The sequence below is a fragment of the Leucopleurus acutus genome, assembly GCF_964270905.1.
Source record: "Leucopleurus acutus genome assembly, chromosome: 3".
Lineage (NCBI taxonomy): Eukaryota > Metazoa > Chordata > Mammalia > Artiodactyla > Delphinidae > Leucopleurus > Leucopleurus acutus.
The window spans coordinates 43,186,559-43,205,481 of record NC_139145.1 but is presented as its reverse complement, the minus strand read 5'-3'; the positions used below and the strand labels follow the sequence as shown (position 1 = coordinate 43,205,481).

General features: G+C 50.8%; 1 protein-coding gene across 2 annotated transcripts; it reads left to right on the top strand.

The window, feature by feature from the left end:
* Window positions 1-2,062: 2,062 nt before the first annotated feature.
* Window positions 2,063-14,705, top strand: NIPAL4 (NIPA like domain containing 4; the record flags this gene model as incomplete). Of its 2 annotated transcripts, XM_082835530.1 has the most annotated exons (6): window positions 2,063-2,321; window positions 5,473-5,712; window positions 9,176-9,232; window positions 10,408-10,498; window positions 12,729-12,889; window positions 14,077-14,705. In XM_082835530.1, the coding sequence occupies 6 exons, from the start codon at window positions 2,063-2,065 to the stop codon at window positions 14,703-14,705; spliced, it is 1,437 nt and encodes a 478-aa protein (XP_082691656.1). The 2 variants fall into 2 exon arrangements, with proteins under 2 accessions (XP_082691656.1, XP_082691657.1); XM_082835531.1 differs by lacking the exon at window positions 9,176-9,232 and having other exon boundaries at window positions 2,285-2,321.
* Window positions 14,706-18,923: the final 4,218 nt, after the last annotated feature.

The following is an 18,923-nucleotide window of genomic DNA, read 5'->3' as shown; positions in this document are numbered from 1 at the left end:
AATGAAGTATCATTTCCCAGTAGGGCCAGTCTCCAGTTTCTGGCTCCTTTGTGTCTTGAAAGAACTCATGCTGGTCTTGGAAGTATTCACCTCCATTCGAACTCTGGTGCCACATCCCTCCAAGGTTAGGGACAGGCCTGGGTGTTAGGGGTAAAGATACATGAACTTGGATCTGGTATGTGGGCAAGACCTGTGGCTTCCCTTTCCTTTCTAACCCCTGCCCTACCCACCCCGCCCTGGACCCCATGGTGGTTCACAGACACAGGTACACACACACACACACACACACACACACACACACACACACACACACACACACACACACACGCACAGAAAGGAGCAGGAAGGGCTGTCTTATTTGACAGATAAGGAAACTGATCCTTCTGGGGAGAAGGTGACTTTTTAAAGTCATCCAGCAAGTTAAGGGAAGCCACATGCTGCGAGGACCCTCCCTTTGAGGCCCAGCTAGAAGGCCACCAGCAGAGGGTGGAGGGTGGTGGCTTGGGAGACAGGGTGAGGATATAGCAGCTCTGTTTACTCCTGGCGCCCTCAGTTATTGGCTATGGGACCTTGTGGGGACTGGGCGGGGGTAGTTTATCAGTATTTAAAATATGGCTTTTTCCATTCCTATACAAAATGTTATTAGGGGAAGCTGGTGACAGGTATATGGGAACTCTGTGAAATATTTTTGTAACTCTTCTGTAAGTTCAAAATTACTTCATAATCAAAAAAATTTTAATACCGTTTTCCCTCATCTGTACCATGGAGATTAGCACCTGCCTCACAGAAGGCTTAACTGAGATAATGCCTGTAAGCCTTTAGTACAGTATCTGTCCCCGAGTGAAGACTCAGTAAATAACCACTTTTAAAAGCTACTTGCTCCAGAAGGCCAGTGGCCTCTGGCACCCACCACTACTTTCTTGGCAGTCCTCACTCCTTGGGAGCAGAGTTATTTCAGCCTAAAATGCCAGGCTTGGTGTGGTTGCTGGGAGCATGCATTTCATCTTGGCTCTTCTGCTTCCTAGCTAGGACCCCGGGGCAAGTTACTAGATCACTCTGTGCCTCAGTTTCCTTTCTCTAAATCATAAAGCTACAAGTAAGTTTGTCATGAGGTTTAAATGAACTGGGAGTTTTCAGCACTAACAGCTGTGCCTGGCCTATAGCAAGCAATACACGAGTGTTTTTAAGGTCCAGCTCAGTGTTTCTCGAACTTGTTTTACTAGCACCCACAGTAACAAATATACTTTCCATCACCACCATTTTTTTTTTTTTTTTTTTGTGGTATGTGGGCCTCTCACTGTTGTAGCCTCTCCCGTTGCGGAGCACAGGCTCCGGACGTGCAGGCTCAGCGGCCATGGCTCACGGGCCCAGCCGCTCCATGGCACGTGGGATCCTCCCGGACCGGGGCACGAACCCGTGTCCCCTGCATTGGCAGGCGGACTCTCAACCACTGCACCACCAGGGAAGCCCCACCACCATTTTTCTTTTTGATGGTGATTTGGAAAACACCAGTCTCCAGATAGTTGATCCCATTTTGTTTCCCCTATTAATAATATATAAGGTTCTTGGGGGACAGGGAATATGTTTGATTCATTTTGGTCTCCAGTTACTTCATTTCCTTCTTTCATTCAATTTACCAAGCTTGTATCACCCATTCATTCCACATATATGTATCGCCCTTTATTGAGCACCTACTATGTGCCTGTTGCATATTAGTGCCCCAGTGCAGATCAGACCTACGTTAAATGAATAAATAAGGCAGGGAGGTAGGAAGCCAGGAAGGCAGGCAGGAAGGGAAAAAAACCCAATGTCCTGGATGCCCATGGCCCGAGAGAGCCCCAACTGGCAGCAGTTCCCCCCTTTTAGTCCCCACGTTCCCACTTCTACCTCAGCCAGAAAATTGAACCCTCTCCAACCACCCTGGAGCCCATCAGCTGTCTAGGTGCTGGTCCGGCGTCTCGAGGAGAGGCGGCGCCCGGGGACCCGCCCCCTCGCCTCCTGCCTGGGGCGAGGTGGTGACGCCCGCTCCGGGATCCAGGCAGCCTCCGCGCCCCCGGAGGGCATGCGCCCCTCCGCGGGCAACTCCAACTCGAGCACAGGGCCCCAGGCCCACGGAGTTGCCCAAGAGGCCGGGCGGCTCCTCCCCGGGGACCCTCCCCCTCTGGGGCGCGTCATTCTCCCCACCCCCAGGTCCGACCCCGGCTGCTCCTCGCACGCCGGCCACGCGGGGGACAAATCTCAGCCACCTGCTCCGGAGCCGGGGAGCCGGGGCACCGTCCGCCCCATGGAGCTGCCGGCCAGCAACACCAGCTGCGAGAACGGTGCGTGAGGCCAGCGGGGACCCCGTGCGCTCTGCGCTTCGCCTTCCCTCCCTGCTGCTCCTTTCCTCTGCGTCCTCTCCTGCCAGGGGGACCGAAACGGGGAGGGGGTCCGCATGCGTCGTCCCCCACCCAGTTCTCAGGCCCGTCTTGGGAGGGAGCAGGGTTCTGGCTGACTTTCCCCCTCTTTGGAGCTGGGTAGCTGAGGGGGGAATGGGAGAAAGGGGGACGTGCGTGGGAGGGAAGAGGCGGGATTTATCGATTGGAGCGGGTCTACCAAGAGGTGTGTGTGTGTGGGGGGGGGTGTCTTTTATGTATAGTTGCTTCAGATTTTAGTACCTGCCCAGGTCTGTCCCCCTGGGGCTCATCAAAGACAGGGTAGAGGGCGCAGAGACTCACCACCCCCAAACCCACATCCACCTTTTAGGAAAAGGAGGGAAAGAACAACCCAGGAAAGGATAAGGAAAGATTCTGGGCTTTATGCTCAAGTTCTTATTATGAACCTGGGTAGTGGACTAGGCTCTTTACCTGCATTATCCCAGTTAATCCTTAACACAACTCTAGAAGGCAGGTAGATATTATTACCTTCCTGTCACCATTCTGGAAGTAGGGAAAATGAGGCTCTGAAAAGTCTGATGAACTTGCTCAAGGTAGTACAGTGGGGAAATGGAATATAGAACCAGGGCTCTTGGATTCTAAAACCTGTACTGTGCTCATCTCCTTTCTTGGTATTTCTCCATTTTCCTACCTGGTCTTGGTATGCAGCCTGTGGGATATCCCTGTTTTTCTAACTTCTCCTCTCCGGTGAAGCTTTCAAAGCGGGCCTGTTGGGTGTTAGCTGGCCTTGGTTTTCTGAACAATGATGCGGTCCATTTTCAGCCTCGTCTTCCCCTGGGGAAAAACATGTTCCCCAGTCTTAGCATATTCAGGAAGAGAAGCAGGAATCATCTGGCCCAACACCCATTTGTCAAGATGAGCACACTCCTCAGAACTGGATTTCCTTTGGCCATCAGCCCTCTCTCCTTTTCTTTTTACCCCTGTGGGAGGACTTGACTCGATGGAGGGCACTGTGCCCCTTGGATGCCTCAAGCCTCCCCCAAAGAGCCAGGCCCACCCTTTGGCTCCACCTGCTGGAGGTGAACCTTCAGGAGGGCGGGGGAAGGGGGTGGAAATGGGCTTGGCCTTCCTCTTGGGAGTCGCCCTCCTTGGCCCACATCCTCCCAGGTTCTGGCTCTTTTCCTGAACTCAGGGAACTCCCAGGATTTGACTCTTGCCCTAACTGAGGAACAGGAGTGAGCAGTCAGAACAAGTTTGATTAGGGACCCAGATGGTTTCTTGTCTCATCTTCTCTGGATTGTGACACAGGTGTTGGAAAGAGAGGTCTCCCACTGCAGAAGACACATGGGCGTCCCCTGGTGGGTTCCAGACCCAGCTCTGCCACCAGGCTTTTATGAGACTCAAGCAAATCCTTCCCCATCTCAGGGCCTCAGTTTCCCCAGCTGAAAAGAAAGAGGGTTAGACAGGATGCCTTCTAAGGGCTCTTCCAGCTCTGCTGTTCCATGCTCCTGTGCCATGGAAGAAAGGTCAACAGTGCCCTTCCTTCGTTACGCCACAGTGCCACTCTGTGCTCTAGATATGCCAAAGCTAAAGCTGCCTGGCCTTTTGGACTTTGGGCCCTTCTAGTGCAGGCCTAGAGATCTAGCTTGGTTCAAGGAGAAGTGCCTGGCCCGGGCCTACATCCTTGGCACACGAGCCTGGGTCTTTGTGACCCACAGTTTGAAAAAGACCTTCTACTACCAAAGGTCACAAAGTCAGATGCTTATAGGGGCCGAGCACATAACAAAAATGACTGAAGGGAGCCGCGTGTGGACTCAGGGGAATCGCAAAGAGCACATCCTGTCTAGGGGTAAAACCACTGCTGAGCCACAGCTTACTGTTGCCTGTGGGACCGTGTGCCCAGCAGAGTAAGCAAAGGCAGCCCTGAAGCTGGACTTTCATGGGAAATCTCCTGATTTTTAAATGTTATCAGGGAGCTCATGTTTTAAGGTAACCTTCAAGAGGCTAAATGACACCCCATCCCCCTTGCCACCTGCTGTGTCTGTGTGTGTGTGTTGTGTGGGGGGGGGGCGGGGGGCGCTGGTGACTGAGAGCATGAACTTCGGTATGATATGGGCTAGGGAAGCAATTCTGGCTTCACCACTTACCACCAGTGTAGCCTTAGGCAGGTTACCAAGCTTATCAGGGCCCCAGTTTCTTCAGCTAAAACCCTGGGCATGACCACTCTGCCGTCTCCATGATAAGGGATGCTCCTGAGAAGCCCCAGGGTGGTGGGCCCTGGGAGTACCAGAGGATTATTGCCTGTGCTTTGTACTGTCTCCTTGAACTTGGGCAGCTTAGTTCTTCTGACTGAGGGTCTGCCCCGCATGCCCAAGTTTGTCCTGTTGTCCTTGGTATTTGTGCCAGAAGAGCCAGCAAGGGTGTGCTGGCCCAAGGGCATGAGAACTGATTGACTCTCATGGACTCTAGGACTTGGAAGGAGAGCTAAAGACAGATCCTGCCTGGGGTGGCAGGGACACTGATGTCTCTGAGGCCGGAAGGAGGCCTCAGCCCTGACCACAAGCACCAGAGGTCTTCGAAGTAAGGCCCGGGGATGGTCGGTTCTGACAAGCAAGGATGCTCGTATTTCATCATCTTCAGGCCTAGGAGGGGCTGTGGGCTCCAGCCTCACTCCCTCCTGTTACCTGTCAGGACTCTGCACTAGGGCTGCAGTTAGGGATACGTAAATGAAGAGGCCTCTGGGAGGGGAGAATCCCTGTATGATCCTGAGCTGTTGGAGGCCCATGTGCCCAGAGGCTGGGAGGGGATTCCTGTGGAGGCCGGGAGGTTGGATTCGATGAGGCCCGAGAGCTGTGGGGCCCTATGTGGTGTGTGTGGGGGGGGGGGGGGGCATCCGTCTGACTTAGTGGTGAGGTGCTGGAGTTCTGGAGTCAGACAGCCTGTGTTCTTAGGCAAGGCCTCCATTTCCACATCTATGAAGTGGGAATCAAAGACAGCACTTATGTGACACATGGTTGGAAGCACTTGATGAGTTCACGAAGGTCCCTAGCCTGCATGCAAATGCCCCCAGCGTGACTCTCACCGTGGTCTTCCCTAGGTTCCCTGATCAGCCTGTACTGCTCCTCCCAACAAGTCCTGTGCCAGATCGTCGGCGACCTCAGCCCCCAGGCGCCCAGCAGTGTCATCTCCAGCAGCTGGCAGGAGGGGTTCAGGCAGAAATACAGCTTCTACGTCGGCCTGGGGCTGGCCATCCTGTCCAGCTTCCTCATCGGCAGCAGCGTCATCCTCAAGAAGAAGGGCCTCCAGCGACTGGTGGCCTCTGGTGCCACGCGGGCTGGTAGGCTCCTGGGGGGCGGGGCTGGATGGGGCGCTGGGTGGCGAGCCCTCGGCCAGCCCCGTGAACCTCCCTTCACGGGGTCCACCGTAGCGGTTTGAGAACCTGTCCTAGATAGGCACAAAAGGCTCATTGTCAGTCCCGTTGGGAGGCCGATCCACCAACAACAGGAGACCTTCCTTTGTAATCCAGTAGTTCCTGAGAACTACATGATCAGTTAATTGGGGTGAAGACAGGGGAAAGTCTCAGGGCCAAGAATCCGAAACCCCAGGTCTAGTCCTGGTTTTATTTCTTACCAGTTGTGTCATCACAGGCAAGTCACAATCTCCCTACAAAGTGGGAATATAATACCTTTGCCCAGAACAATGTCAGACACTGGTGCGTCCTCACGTACTATCAATCTGAGCTCCTTTATAGGCTACAAAAGAATTACTGACTCTCTGTCCACACGGATTTGCTTGTTTGAAAAATAAGACGTGTATCCATGAAACGATTGTTGAGAAAAGGACTCCTATGTTAAAAGATTTGTTCATTTAATCATCATTCATTGGGTACCAGCTGTGTGCCAGGTGCCGTGCTAGACCTGGGGACACAGTGCCCTTGTGGGGCATTGAGTTGAGTGGAAGAGACAGGCAAGTGGATAAACAGTTGTTCTGTAGCATGTTAAATGCTATCATGGGGAAAATGAAGAATGTTATGGCAATATTTTGGAGGGCCATGTAAAGCCAGGCTTGAGGGGTAGGGGAGGTTTTCTGTAAGAGTTGATTTAGAAGCTGAGACCTACATGATGTGGAGATAACAAGGTGAGGGGAAAAGAGAAAGAAGTAGTATTCCAGGCAGAAAGAACAGCATGTGCAAAGGCCCAGGGGTGAGAGAGCATGAGTGATATTAGAAGCTGAAAATGTCTCAGGATGGCTAGAGCATGGAGGGGTAAGAGATGGGGTGAGGGCCAGCTCATGAAATGTCTTGTAAACCGGGCTCCAGAGTTTGAGTGTAATTGTAAGTGACAAAGGTTTTAGGCAGGGGAGTGACATAGTTCGATTTACGATTTGAAAAGATCTCTGGTTGCTGGGTGCAGAGTGGATTAGGAGACAAGACTGGAGGGTGGGAGACCAATTTGGGGAGAAAAACAACAGAACTTGGGCCAGGAAATTGCAGTGGGAATGGAGACAAGTGGTGAAGTCCAGAGATAGATTTTGAAGGTAGGACTTACTGGGTTTGGGTTTGGTGTTGCCTGGCCCCAAGGGGAGGATGAAAAAATGAGTCAAGGTGACTCAGAGCGCTCTGCTTTGAGCAACTGGGGAGATGATGGTGCTATTTTCTGAGACAAAGAAAGCAGGAGGAGCAGGTTTATAGGAAGATGATGTGTTCAGGTTTGGACGTGTTCAGTTTAATGTTCTATGGGACACTGAGCTTTGGAAGCAGACTGTTTGTGTTCCAATTCTAGCTCCTCAATTCCAGGTGATATGATCCTGGGCCAGAAAAATAGTTTTTCTGCCTCAGTTTCCTCATCTGAAAAAATGGGGATAGGAATAGTTCCAGCTATATCTTGTTGTGAAGATATGTGGTATGTTTAGAAAGATGCTTAGCGTGGAGTAAAGCACCAGTGTTAGTTTTACTGTGATCTAAGTGGGAGAGCCTGACAGACAGTTGGATACCCTGGACTAGAGCCGGGTGTGCTCTAAAATGGAGAGATGTGAGGTGTGGGCATGAAGTCAGGATCAGTGGTCATTGCTGCTCTATCTCCTCTTCTGGACAAGGGTTTGAAAGGCCAGAGACCTCCCAGAGTGCCAGAAAAACAGCTGCTTCCACTCAGGAGAGAGCAGAGCAAGTATCACTGACCATTCAGAAAGGCAGCTTCCCCGGAATCCATTTTTTCTCCAATCTGCTCTTCCAATATCTTCTGAGATTTCAACTCAGAGTAAAATGCTCTCAGAGCACTTTTATGGGAGATTCTGACTGCTTGCGGAACCTGATGAAAGTTAAAGACCATCTTAGAAAAAAGGGCATTCACAAAAAGCAACATACAACTTTGGGATTTTCACAAAACTGTCTAAAACCCACCCTAAATCATCATCATCCTCATTGCTAATACTGAGTATTGACCATGTGCCAGGCTCTGAGTCCATCATGTGAACAAAGCAGACAAAATTCTTGGCTACATGAAGCTTCCATTTTAGTGGGGGAAATTTCAGAAAATAAATAGATCAAATTATAAATGACAAGTGTCATTAAGGAGAAGAACTGAGTGTGATGAGAGAGAATCCCGAGGAAACAATAAAGATAAGGGGACCAGGGAGGGCATTTTAGTGGAAGCAGCATTCAAGCAGAGACCTGTAGAGTAAGTGTAGATATAGGCAAATATTGTTAAGAAGACTATTCCAAACAGGGAAAAGCACATGCAAAGCCCGTAAGGCCAAAAAGAGCTCATCATTTTTGAAGAACTCAAAGACAGCCTGAGCAGCTAGACTGTAGTAGGAAGTGTGGCAGGAGAAGCCTTTGGAGAAGTGAGCAGGGTCAACACTATGAACAGGCTGGTTAGGGATTCTGGTCTTTATCCTAAGAGCATTTCGAAGCCACTGGCCAGCTAGAAGCTGAGGAGTGACATAATTCTTAAAAGACTCCTGGCTGGGCTTCCCTGGTGGCGCAGTGGTTGAGAGTCCGCCTGCCGATGCAGGGGACACGGGTTCGTGCCCCGGTCCGGGAAGATCCCACGTGCCGCGGAGCGGCTGGGCCCGTGAGCCATGGCCACTGAGCCTGCGCGTCCGGAGCCTGTGCTCCGCAACGGGAGAGGCCGCAACGGGAGAGGCCACAACAATGAGAGGCCCGCGTACCGCAAAAAAAAAAAAAAAAAGACTCCTGGCTACTATGAAAGGAATGGATTATAAGGGACAAGAGAAGAACCAGAGGAGTCCTAGGAGGCAGTTGCCTCAACCCAGACCAGAGGTGGTAGTGCCTGGGAGTTGGGTGGTGGGGTGGCAGTGGAGTGGACACACGTGAAATGCATTTTGGAGACAGAATCAGCAGGATGGAATGGATGCAGAAGGTGGAGTAGTGGGAGGGTCAGGTGTGATTCCCTGGTTTCTGGCTTAAGCAACTAGGTACACGGAGGTGCCGCTTACTGAGCTTCATTTGGTGGGTAGGGAGCATTTAAAAATCAAGAGTTCTATTCGGGACAGAGTTTGAGATGCCTGTGCGAGACCCAAGAGTTGCCAAGTAAGCAACTGGATATACATCAGGGCTAAGAAGAAAGGATCAGGGTGCACATATGACATAGGGTATCTAGATGGAATTTAAAACTTTGGAAGGGATGAACTCACCCAGGACAGGGCCCAGAAGCAGGCCTGGAGGACTCACCACAGCTGACATATACTGAACCCTTAGAGACTGGCGAGTGAAGGTAGAGAAGGAAAGGTCCTGAGAAAGTACGGCCGACCTCTAACTTCATGCCCATTCCTTTCTACAGTGGACGGAGGCTACGGCTACCTGAAGGATGCAATGTGGTGGGCTGGATTTCTCACCAGTAAGTGGGATCTTTGCTACTAAGGACAGTGCCCTATTGATGACAGAGGCAGAGATGAAAGGAGGGGTGGACGGGGCATTTCTGTCTCTATTGTGCAAAATATGAATCCAAGGCCCAGATTTCTAGGGGGAGAATCTAAACAGTCTTTGCAGGTAGAACATTTTACCTGCATCTCAGGTCACTTTCTCCATCCAAAGTCAGTCTTTCATCCATAAAGCATCTGTCCCCAGAGAGGTTTGTACAGAGCTGGTAGTGATAAAGGTGTAATTTCTCAACTTCCCCTGAAATTCAGGGAGCTATGACTGCCCCCTGGAGTCTTCTGGACTCCTGCAGGGCACAGCCTGGGACTCCCAAGTCAGCTGCCCCATCCCACAGGCAATTGTTGGCTCACTTAGAACATGGCTGGTCTGCCACCTAAGGTTTGCCCACATTTTCACATTCACACATTCCTTTCCACCCACCCGCACTGGCTTTCAAACCCTAATTCTTTGGGATGGAAAATTAGCCAGCTTTCGATTTGTAATCCCCTAAGTCAGGTTTTGATCCCTGTCTTAGCCAGAGTTATCGCATTCATCATCTGCTTTCAAAGGGCAGACCCAGGTCATTCCCTATGAGCAGGGAGACAGAAGAGGCACTTGCAGGAGTCTGCAAACTGGAAACTCATATGGGGAGAGGTAGGCCCTTTGGGAATGTCTGACTTTCTAACCACCCGCCTGTCAATCTAGACTATCCATAACTCCTCTGGGAAAGACGGCTCCGTGGACCATTTGGTATCTGGAGAATCAGTAACTGTAGCTGTGTCTTTATTTGATAATTAACACTTTCTAGAGCCTACCTTGAAGATACGGACCAATCATTCGCAGTCCCTGAGATACACTTAACCGTGCCTAGGCTAGAAGCCAAGGGACCTCAAGAACCAGAAAGCACCATGTGACCCTGGACTCCAGGCCACCTCCCTATCTTTAACATGGGAGGATTTGGTCAGGATCATCTGGGCCTGACCTTCAGACCAGATTCTGCAGGGAGACGGCATAAGGGTGGGGATTTTAAGGAATGCTGGTCTGGGATTCTGTGAATGATTGAACACTGAATGAAGCCGTCTCCACCCAGATTCATTTGGGCTGGAGATGGCGCATCAGAGCCACTGTGACCTCTCTTCCCCCTTAATTTCCTAGTGGCTGCCGGAGAAGTTGCCAACTTTGGGGCCTATGCGTTTGCTCCTGCGACAGTCGTCACACCACTGGGAGCGCTGAGTATCCTCATAAGGTTGTTGTCACCTCTCTTGCTGTCTCTTCCTATTTTCAGTTTGTTGATGTCCGGAACTGCACATGGGGTCAATTGCTACTTGCAGTCAAGGACCTGGGTCAGTCTCAGCTTCCAGAAAGAGGCAGTGTGCTGTTCAGAGCTCCGCACCCTTGGATGGTTTGCTGCCTGGGCGGTGAAGGGGCAGGCCAAGCCTGGTGGAAGGGCTTCCCCTGTTGCAAGGCTGAATGTCTCATGTCAGTGTTTTGGTGCCCCAATAGGAGAAGCACACAAGTTGAAAGTACAAGCCCTAGATTAACCCTCCCTGGGTTCTATCTAACCTTATCTCTGCCACTTTGTAGTTACATGGCAGGTCACTTAACTACTCTAAGCCTCAATTTCCCATCTGCTAAGTGGGGATGTTCAGAATACCTGCCTGAAGGCATTGATTTAAGGACTAAATGAGATGATGCACAGAAAGTGCCTAGTACAGAGCAGGCGCTGAAGAATAACCCCAGCTAACATAGATTGAGGGTTTACTCTGTGCTAAATGTTCTAAATGTATTCCCTCATTTAATCCTCACAGCATCCCTACTAATTAGAAAGGAGGGGAGACCTGAGGCCAAGAGGGGTTAAGCATCTTGGCGGAGGTCACCCAGGTCCCAGGAGGCTGGGCCAGGATTCCCTCCCAGGCAGTCTAATTTCAGAGTCTGGGTGCTTAACCACTAGGCCCCATGGCCTGGAAGATGTTTGATGGTATTAAAGATAGCTGATATTAAATGTGTGTGCTTCCCATTGCCCCATTCCTCCCAAGCTACAAACACAGTTCCTCTGTGGGGGTCCTGAGCCCCATTTGAAGCTGGCTCTGATTGTCACCCTAACCTTGGAGCCCCGGTAAGTCCCTAGGCCACCACACCCAGTACCTGTAATTTCCTGTTTTGTTTTACCAGCTTGATGACAATTGTGCAGCATTTATGCAGTCAAAAACCAGATAGAGCCGTGACTCACATGGCACGGTTGGCTGATGTAGCTGAGATACCAGTATTGCGTATCTGATTAGTTTACAGATTCCCATCCCGGGAAGTTGGGAGCGGTAGGGGATCCTCCACTGTGTGACCTCTGCCTTTGCTAATGCTACTGGGCGCTGATGAACAGGCATTGTGGGTAAAATGGTTTTGGGAGTTTTAGAGGAGAGATGGGAGACATTCAAAGGAGGTTAGACATCAATCCCCTCTTTCCTGATACCTTTAAGCAGGACTCATGAGGCTCATTGGGTTACCTTAGGTCAGCCAACAGGTCTTTGCCCTAAACTAATGCCACCTGTTTAAAGAAACAGAAGCATGCCCCAGCGATTGTACCTGTCTCGTCTCACCACCCTTCTTCCTTCACCTTTGCTGGCTCATTTGGAGGATGTGACGGGAATGAAAGTCACATCACCAAGGAACAGCAAGGAACTGCAGGTGTTTTGTCCAGAAAAGACTCAAGGAAGTCAGGAGAATTCTTCTCGGTGAGGTGTAGAGGAAAAACCATAGGCTTTATAATTAGACAGAACTTGAGTTCAAATCCTGGCTCGTGTCTTACCAGTTGTATGATCTTGCCATCATTTAAGCTTCTATGGGACTCAGTTTTCTCATCTATAAAATGGACATATTTTACTTCTCAGAGTTGCAAGATGTTAGTGAGATAATAAATGGGAAGTTCTTAGCACAATATCTAGTATGTAAAGTGTGCCCAAGTGTCACTGTGGTTGTTTATATTGGCATATACAAATGGAAGAAGGAATGAATTTGTTTTGTATGGCTCAAGGAATAGATATGGGATGAGTAGAAACTACCATATTTTGGGTTAATAACAGAATGAACCTACAAGGGATTCATTTGCCTTGTGAAGGGGGGAGCTGCTTGCCACCAGAGGTATACAAGCCAAGGCTGAAAGCCTTCTGTTTGCAATGTTAAGAGAAGATGTGCTCATTGGGTAGGAAGTTAGACAAGAGTGCTTTGAAGGGCTCTTCCAACTCTTCTCTTTGGGGATATTGTCAGTCTCTAAAATGAAAGAAATTCACATGTATGTCGTCGATTCCTCCAGCCCACACTGTAACCCTCCCCTAAATAAGTTTCTATTTCACACATTTCCTAGGGGGTCTAGAAAAGCTTCCACGTGTGAGAGTAGTGAGCCCTTGCTCAGCCCTCACTTTTCTCCAGGATGCTGGGACTGGGCTGGCTGCTGTAATCCCTTTCTCCACTTTCACATGCAGTGCCATCCTTTCCTCATATTTCCTGGGAGAGAGTCTGAACCTGTTGGGGAAGCTGGGCTGTGTGATCTGTGTGGCCGGCAGCACAGTGATGGTGATACACGCCCCCGAGGAAGAGAAGATCACCACCATCGTGGAGATGGCTGCCAAGATGAAAGACACAGGTAGGCTCCGGGCTCCCAGTGAGCAGGAAGGCCCTGGGCGTGAACCATGTTAAAGGTCTGACTGGGTTCTGGCCATCTCGGGTGCTGCCATGTGGAGGAGGAGGCAGCAAGCTCAGGGAGGAATGCTGATGGGCTGGTACTGAGGCTAGCTTACAGGTTCCCAGTCTGATAGGTAGCGATGCTATTATTATGTATTCGTTATGTGCCAGGTACTGTTCTAAATGCCTTGTTTGCATTGTCTTAGTTCAGGTTGTTTTAACAGAATATCGTAGATTGGGTGGTTTATAAACAACAGACACTTACGTTTCACAGTTCCGGGGATCACGATCAAGTCCTAGATCAAGGCCCGATAGATTTTGTTCATAGATGGACAGCTTCTCGCTGTGTCCTCATCTGGTGTAGAGGGCAAAGGAGCTCTGTGGAGTCCCTTTTATAAGGGCAGTATTCCCTTCCTGAGGGCTCTACCCTCATGCCTGAATCACCTCCCAAAGACGTCACCTCCGAATACCATCCCATTTGGGATTAGCACTCAACATGTAAATGGGGGGGGGGTAGCATTCCGTCAATTGCATGTATTAATTTAATCCTACAAAAAAACTCCTATGAGGAAGGTCCTAATATTAATCCTATTTTACAAAGAGGAAACTGAGGTCTTGGGGGTTTAATTAATAACTTGTACAAGTTATTAAAAAGTTGTGTTGCTGGAACTGGGACCCATGTTTGACTCCAGAGCCCACATTCTCTTTTTTTAAATTTTTTTGGCCACACCAGGTGGTGGCATGTGGGATCTTAGTTCCCTGACCAGGGATCAAAGCAGCACCCCCTGCGTCGGAAGCACGGAGTCCTAACCACTGGACCGCCAGGGAAGTCCCAAGCCTGGGTTCTTTCTTTATTTATTTATTTTTGCGGTACGCGGGCCTCTCACTGTTGTGGCCTCTCCCGTTGTGGAGCACAGGCTCAGCGGCCATGGCGCACGGGCCCAGCCGCTCCGCGGCATGTGGGATCTTCCCAGACCGGGGCACGAACCCGTGTCCCCTGCATCGGCAGGCGGATTCTCAACCACTGCGCCACCAGGGAAGCCCCCAAGCCTAGGTTCTTAATGAGACATCCTATTGCCATGAGTGGAGGGCTCTAGAGGCTACTGGCATCCTCCCAGGTCAGGTTACCTGTCTCCATCCCCCACAAAGGGTACGTCGTGTTTGCTGTGCTTCTGCTGGTGTCCTGCCTCATCCTCATCTTCGTCATCGCCCCACGTTATGGACAAAGGAATATCCTCATCTACATCGTCATCTGCTCTGTGATCGGGGCCTTCTCCGTGACCGCCGTCAAGGGTCTGGGCATCACCATTAAGAACTTCTTCCAGGGGCTGCCAGTTATGCGGCACCCTCTCCCCTACATCCTGTCCCTCGTGCTGGCCCTTTCGCTCAGCACTCAGGTCAATTTCCTCAACAAGGCGCTGGACATCTTTAATACCTCCCTGGTGTTCCCCATCTACTACGTGTTCTTCACCTCGATGGTGGTGACCTCCTCCGTCGTCCTCTTCAAGGAGTGGCACAGCATGTCGGCCGTGGACATTGTGGGCACCCTCTCTGGCTTTGTCACCATCATCCTGGGTGTGTTCACGCTTCACGCTTTCAAAGACCTGGACGTCAGCCGGACCAGCCTGCCCCACATGCACAAAAACCCAACCCCGCCTCCCGCCCCAGAGCCCAGCATCATTAGACTCGAAGACAAGAATGTTCTTGTGGACAGCATAGAACTCTCCAGCGCCCCATCACCAGAGAAGAAGCCCGAAGTATTTATAGTCCATTCGTAAAGCTTGGAATACATGAGTGAGAGGGTGAGCCCTGTGGTACAGCCTGACGGCTCAATTTCAGAGCCACCTGGTTATTTTCAACACAGCTCTTACCAGTGGGCTCTCTTTTCTTCAGACGTTCATTTATACCTCACCGCTGTTTCCGGGAGAAAAATCCCTACCCAGTGAGCAGTGGTGGCAGAACCTCCTGGAAACACAGCCTCAGTGACCAAATACCCTCCTACGCATTGGTGCCAGCAGGTCCCCGGCCCTCCCGTCCTCCTTGTTTCCTCGGTGCCACCTCTGTGTTGTTGGGAAGAAGATAGCATTTGATCCGTTGAATGTAGCACAAGCCAAGAGCTTCCCTGAAACGTTGGTCATCAGGAAATCCTTCGCACTGGTTCTCCTCCTGAGACGGATTCACCGTTCCTGAGCCCAAGACTGAAGTGCAGCTGGCCCTCCGAGGCCCAGAGAGCAACTCGCCGTGCCTCCCACCCGGAACCAACAGACACACAATTACTGTAAAACGTCTTGTTGCATTTGCCACCTCATCTTCGGAGACAGAGGCGAGACCTCAGCTGACCTGCTTACTGTGAAAGCCGCCTGACGTCTCAGGGAGACACTTCCACCAGCCCCGTTCCCGGGAGCAGCCAGCCTGGAGGTCAGCATCTGTTTCCATCCGCCCGACCCCTTCCCCACCCTTCCCTCTCTAGACACATCCTAAGGAGTCAGTCATGGAGACATTCAGGCAGTTATCTGAGAACTCAAAACAACACAACAACAACAAAAGGTGCTTGCTTCCCAGCCAAGCTCTGCTGGCCAAGCCCAGTGTTTCATTTTGCCTCACTCTCCAAAGAGAACAGCGATTGCACTGCTCTTAAAAGTAGCCTGGCTGTCGAGCAGAATGCACTTTCCTTTTCCTCAAGGAGTAAACCAGTATGATTTGGGGAGATGGGGAGAAGAGTAAGGGGCAGTCAGGAAAGCAGACACAGGCTCTCTGGAAACCAGGGGCTAACTTTTGTGTTTACTCTGGTGGTGAACCAAGAACCCAGGTGGAAAAGGCTCTGGGTAACTTGTTTTTTTTTTTTTTGGACACACTGCGCGGCATGTGGGATCTTATTAGTTCCCTGACCAGGGACTGAACCCGCACCCCCTGAAGTGGAAGTGCAGACTCTGAACCACTGGACCGCCAGGAAAGTCCCCTCTGGGTAACTTCTGGGCTGAAGCCTTAGAGGCTTGGCCAGTGGGATCAGCTTTGAACTTCAGTGACCAAGTCGGGGGGTGTAAGCTCGGCACGGGGTGCAATCTGGCTGTTGACCAGATCACCACCAAGTCCCCAGCTCCACTGATGAGCTGCCCACACTGGGAAGCAGTGTGTCACGACTGCTCCACCACCACCTGCTTTGGGGACTGCCTTTGGTCCCCTCACATTTGACCAGAGGCAGTCAAAAAGCAAGAGCAGCTGGAGAGAGACATAATTAATATCCCCTCCCTTCCTGTCTTCTCTCCAGCAGCAAGAATGTGAGAGTTGATATGAGGACCATTGACAGGGAGGTAAGGGAGCCAGTATATCTGTAAAGAAGGAAGACCTGGCCCTCAGCCCCCAAGCTGGTGCAGAGCCTCCCCTGTGTAACTCCACACCCGTGCCTGTGTTTATGTCCTGTGCCCTAAGCATAGCCAAGCCCAGGCCAAACTGTTGCTGGCCTTGTAGCTCCAAGGAACAGACCGGCTTCCTGCACCGCCAGGCTCAAAGCCACAGTTTTTAATGAATGTGGATTTCTCTCTGTAACTAAAATCAATGCAACATGTTGGATCTTGAGAATGACTGTAATCTGAAGGCCCTGAGAGCGTGGTCTGCAGGGTCAGGAATAAAGACCTCTGAGTGTGTTTACTTGATACTTACATCTTGGCTTTCCTTGGACACGGAACAATTAAATTGGTTCCTCTAGTGCCGGGGGGCCAGTCCCCAATCTCTGGAGAGTTCTGGCTGCCAAGGAGGTCCCTCCAGTGCCTTCTACAGCCACGCCTTCACTAGAGAGGGAAAGGCTGTTTGGGGAATAGCGTCAGTGCAAGACACCCATCCCATGCCTGAGCCCTTACGAGAAGCCAACCACAGTGCTAAGAGCTTCACGTGAATACTTTTTTTTTTTTGCGGTACGCGGGCCTCTCACTGTTGTGGCCTCGCCCGTTGCGGAGCACAGGCTCCGGACGTGCAGGCTCAACAGCCATGGCTCACGGGCCCAGCCGCTCCGCGGCATGTGGGATCCTCCCAGACCGGGGCACGAACCCATGTCCCCTGCATCGGCAGGCCGACTCTCAACCACTGCGCCACCAGGGAAGCCCCATGTGAATACTTTTAAGCTCTCACAAATCCTCAAGTCGATCTATATCATTCATGCCGTGAGTGACCCCCAGACCTATTAAAACTAGACTGGCCTGTGTCCAGGTGCAAAGACAAACAGCTCCCTCGACTGGTCATGGGAAAACCCAGGGCTTTTCTGTGGCTCAAGATCTTCCGTGGTGGCCTCACAGGCTGGACAGACGGTCTCTGTAGGAACTCTTCAGAGGAGTCCTCGGTGATGGATCCTATCCAGGCTGGCCAGTGCAACGTTAAAACAAAGAAACAAACAGGAGTTGCCAAACCAGACAACATTTCAAATGACAATTTAATTAAATACAAACAAGGAAAAAAGGCACCACAGCCCATTCAAGTATTTTGCATAGATATACAAATATTGTAAACAATTAATAGGTGGACGAGAGAAAAGAGGATCTGTTTTCTGTGAACAATCTCCCAAATAAAAAGAAAATTCACATTGCCCTGGATCCCAGACGCACACGTACATACACACAGTGGATGCATGGAAGGGTGACTTTGGGGGCACGTGGCTTGGATTCTGCAGAACCTCTCCTTTGCACGGTTCCCTAAGGATGGGTGGAGCACCTTTCCAGTTGGCATACTCTTGACTTTCTCGCGTGTCCAGCAGAGCTGTTACATACACATTTAACGCCATCACTGACTTTAGAACTGGTCCCCAATTTAAAACGCGCACATTTTCCATACCCTCGGCCAAATAAGAACAAATTCTGACATAGGTAAGGGGAGGCTCTGTTCAAAAGGATTATTGCAAGAGATGGCGAGGGGCCATGGCCACAGGGGGATGGGGCTATGACAGTACTGTAAGGTCTACAGTGAGACCCTAAGATCTGCGAACCTCTCAGAGCTGGGGCAGAAAGGAGCTTTTCTTTCATAGGGAGAAGTCAATAAGGCTAAAAAGAACCCACGGCAAGCAGGCAGTTACCACTGGAGCCTGGTGCCTGGGCTAAAACTCCCACTGAGACAGGGAGAGAGGGTGCAGTCCCCCTTGATGTCCCTTGAGGTTTACATTTCAGAGATGCCTCCTAGGCTCTTAAGGAAAACACACCTACCAAAAAAAAAAAAAACCAAACGAACAAACAAAAAAACACACCTAGGGTTGAAAAACTGGCAGGAGGCTAAGTTAGCTTCTAAAAAGATTTACACAGTCTCCATCTGAACAGAAGACTGGTTAAGTCACTCCACCAAGCCTCAGTTAGGCTCCCCTCCTACCCCCCAGACCCTGAGCATGGACTCACCCTTGGCCAGAGCCAGCATACAGCCCCTCCCCCAAAGGCTGACCACAGAGATGGTCCCTGAATGTGGTTTTTTCCAGCCATGCTCACTCCTTCCTATAAAAGGCCCCTTCCGTCTGAGCTGTGGGATGCTCACAGATCTTGCAGCCGCTCAGCTCACCTGAGCATTCTCCTAATGCAACTGCCCCCTGCCCCTATCGCAACACTCCCTTCCCCAGTCTTGCAGTAATCCTTGAGAATAAAGTGCCTCTTTCCCTAAGTCCACATTGGTTTCCGTCACCTCAAAGCAGCACATGGACACAGGAGGGGAAGAACGGGCTATGACAGCCAGGCTTGCTCCTGGGCAGACTCCCCGCCGGCCTGCCGGAACACAGCCAGGAGCCAAACAGTAAATAGAACCGGCTGCTGAAAGTCTTACCAAATTTAGAAAATTCAACCATTTTCCAGTTCACAGTACAATGTTTATGGGATGGAGGTGGTATTAAAAAAACTGAAAACAAAAACGGAAACAAACAGGAAAGCAACAATCCAGGTCTCTTTCTGGTATGGTTCCAGGGTGGGTGGATTTCAGGTTCAAAAGGCTCATGCAGCCACAGTGGCTGGGGCATTTTCACTTCAGAGCCTTCA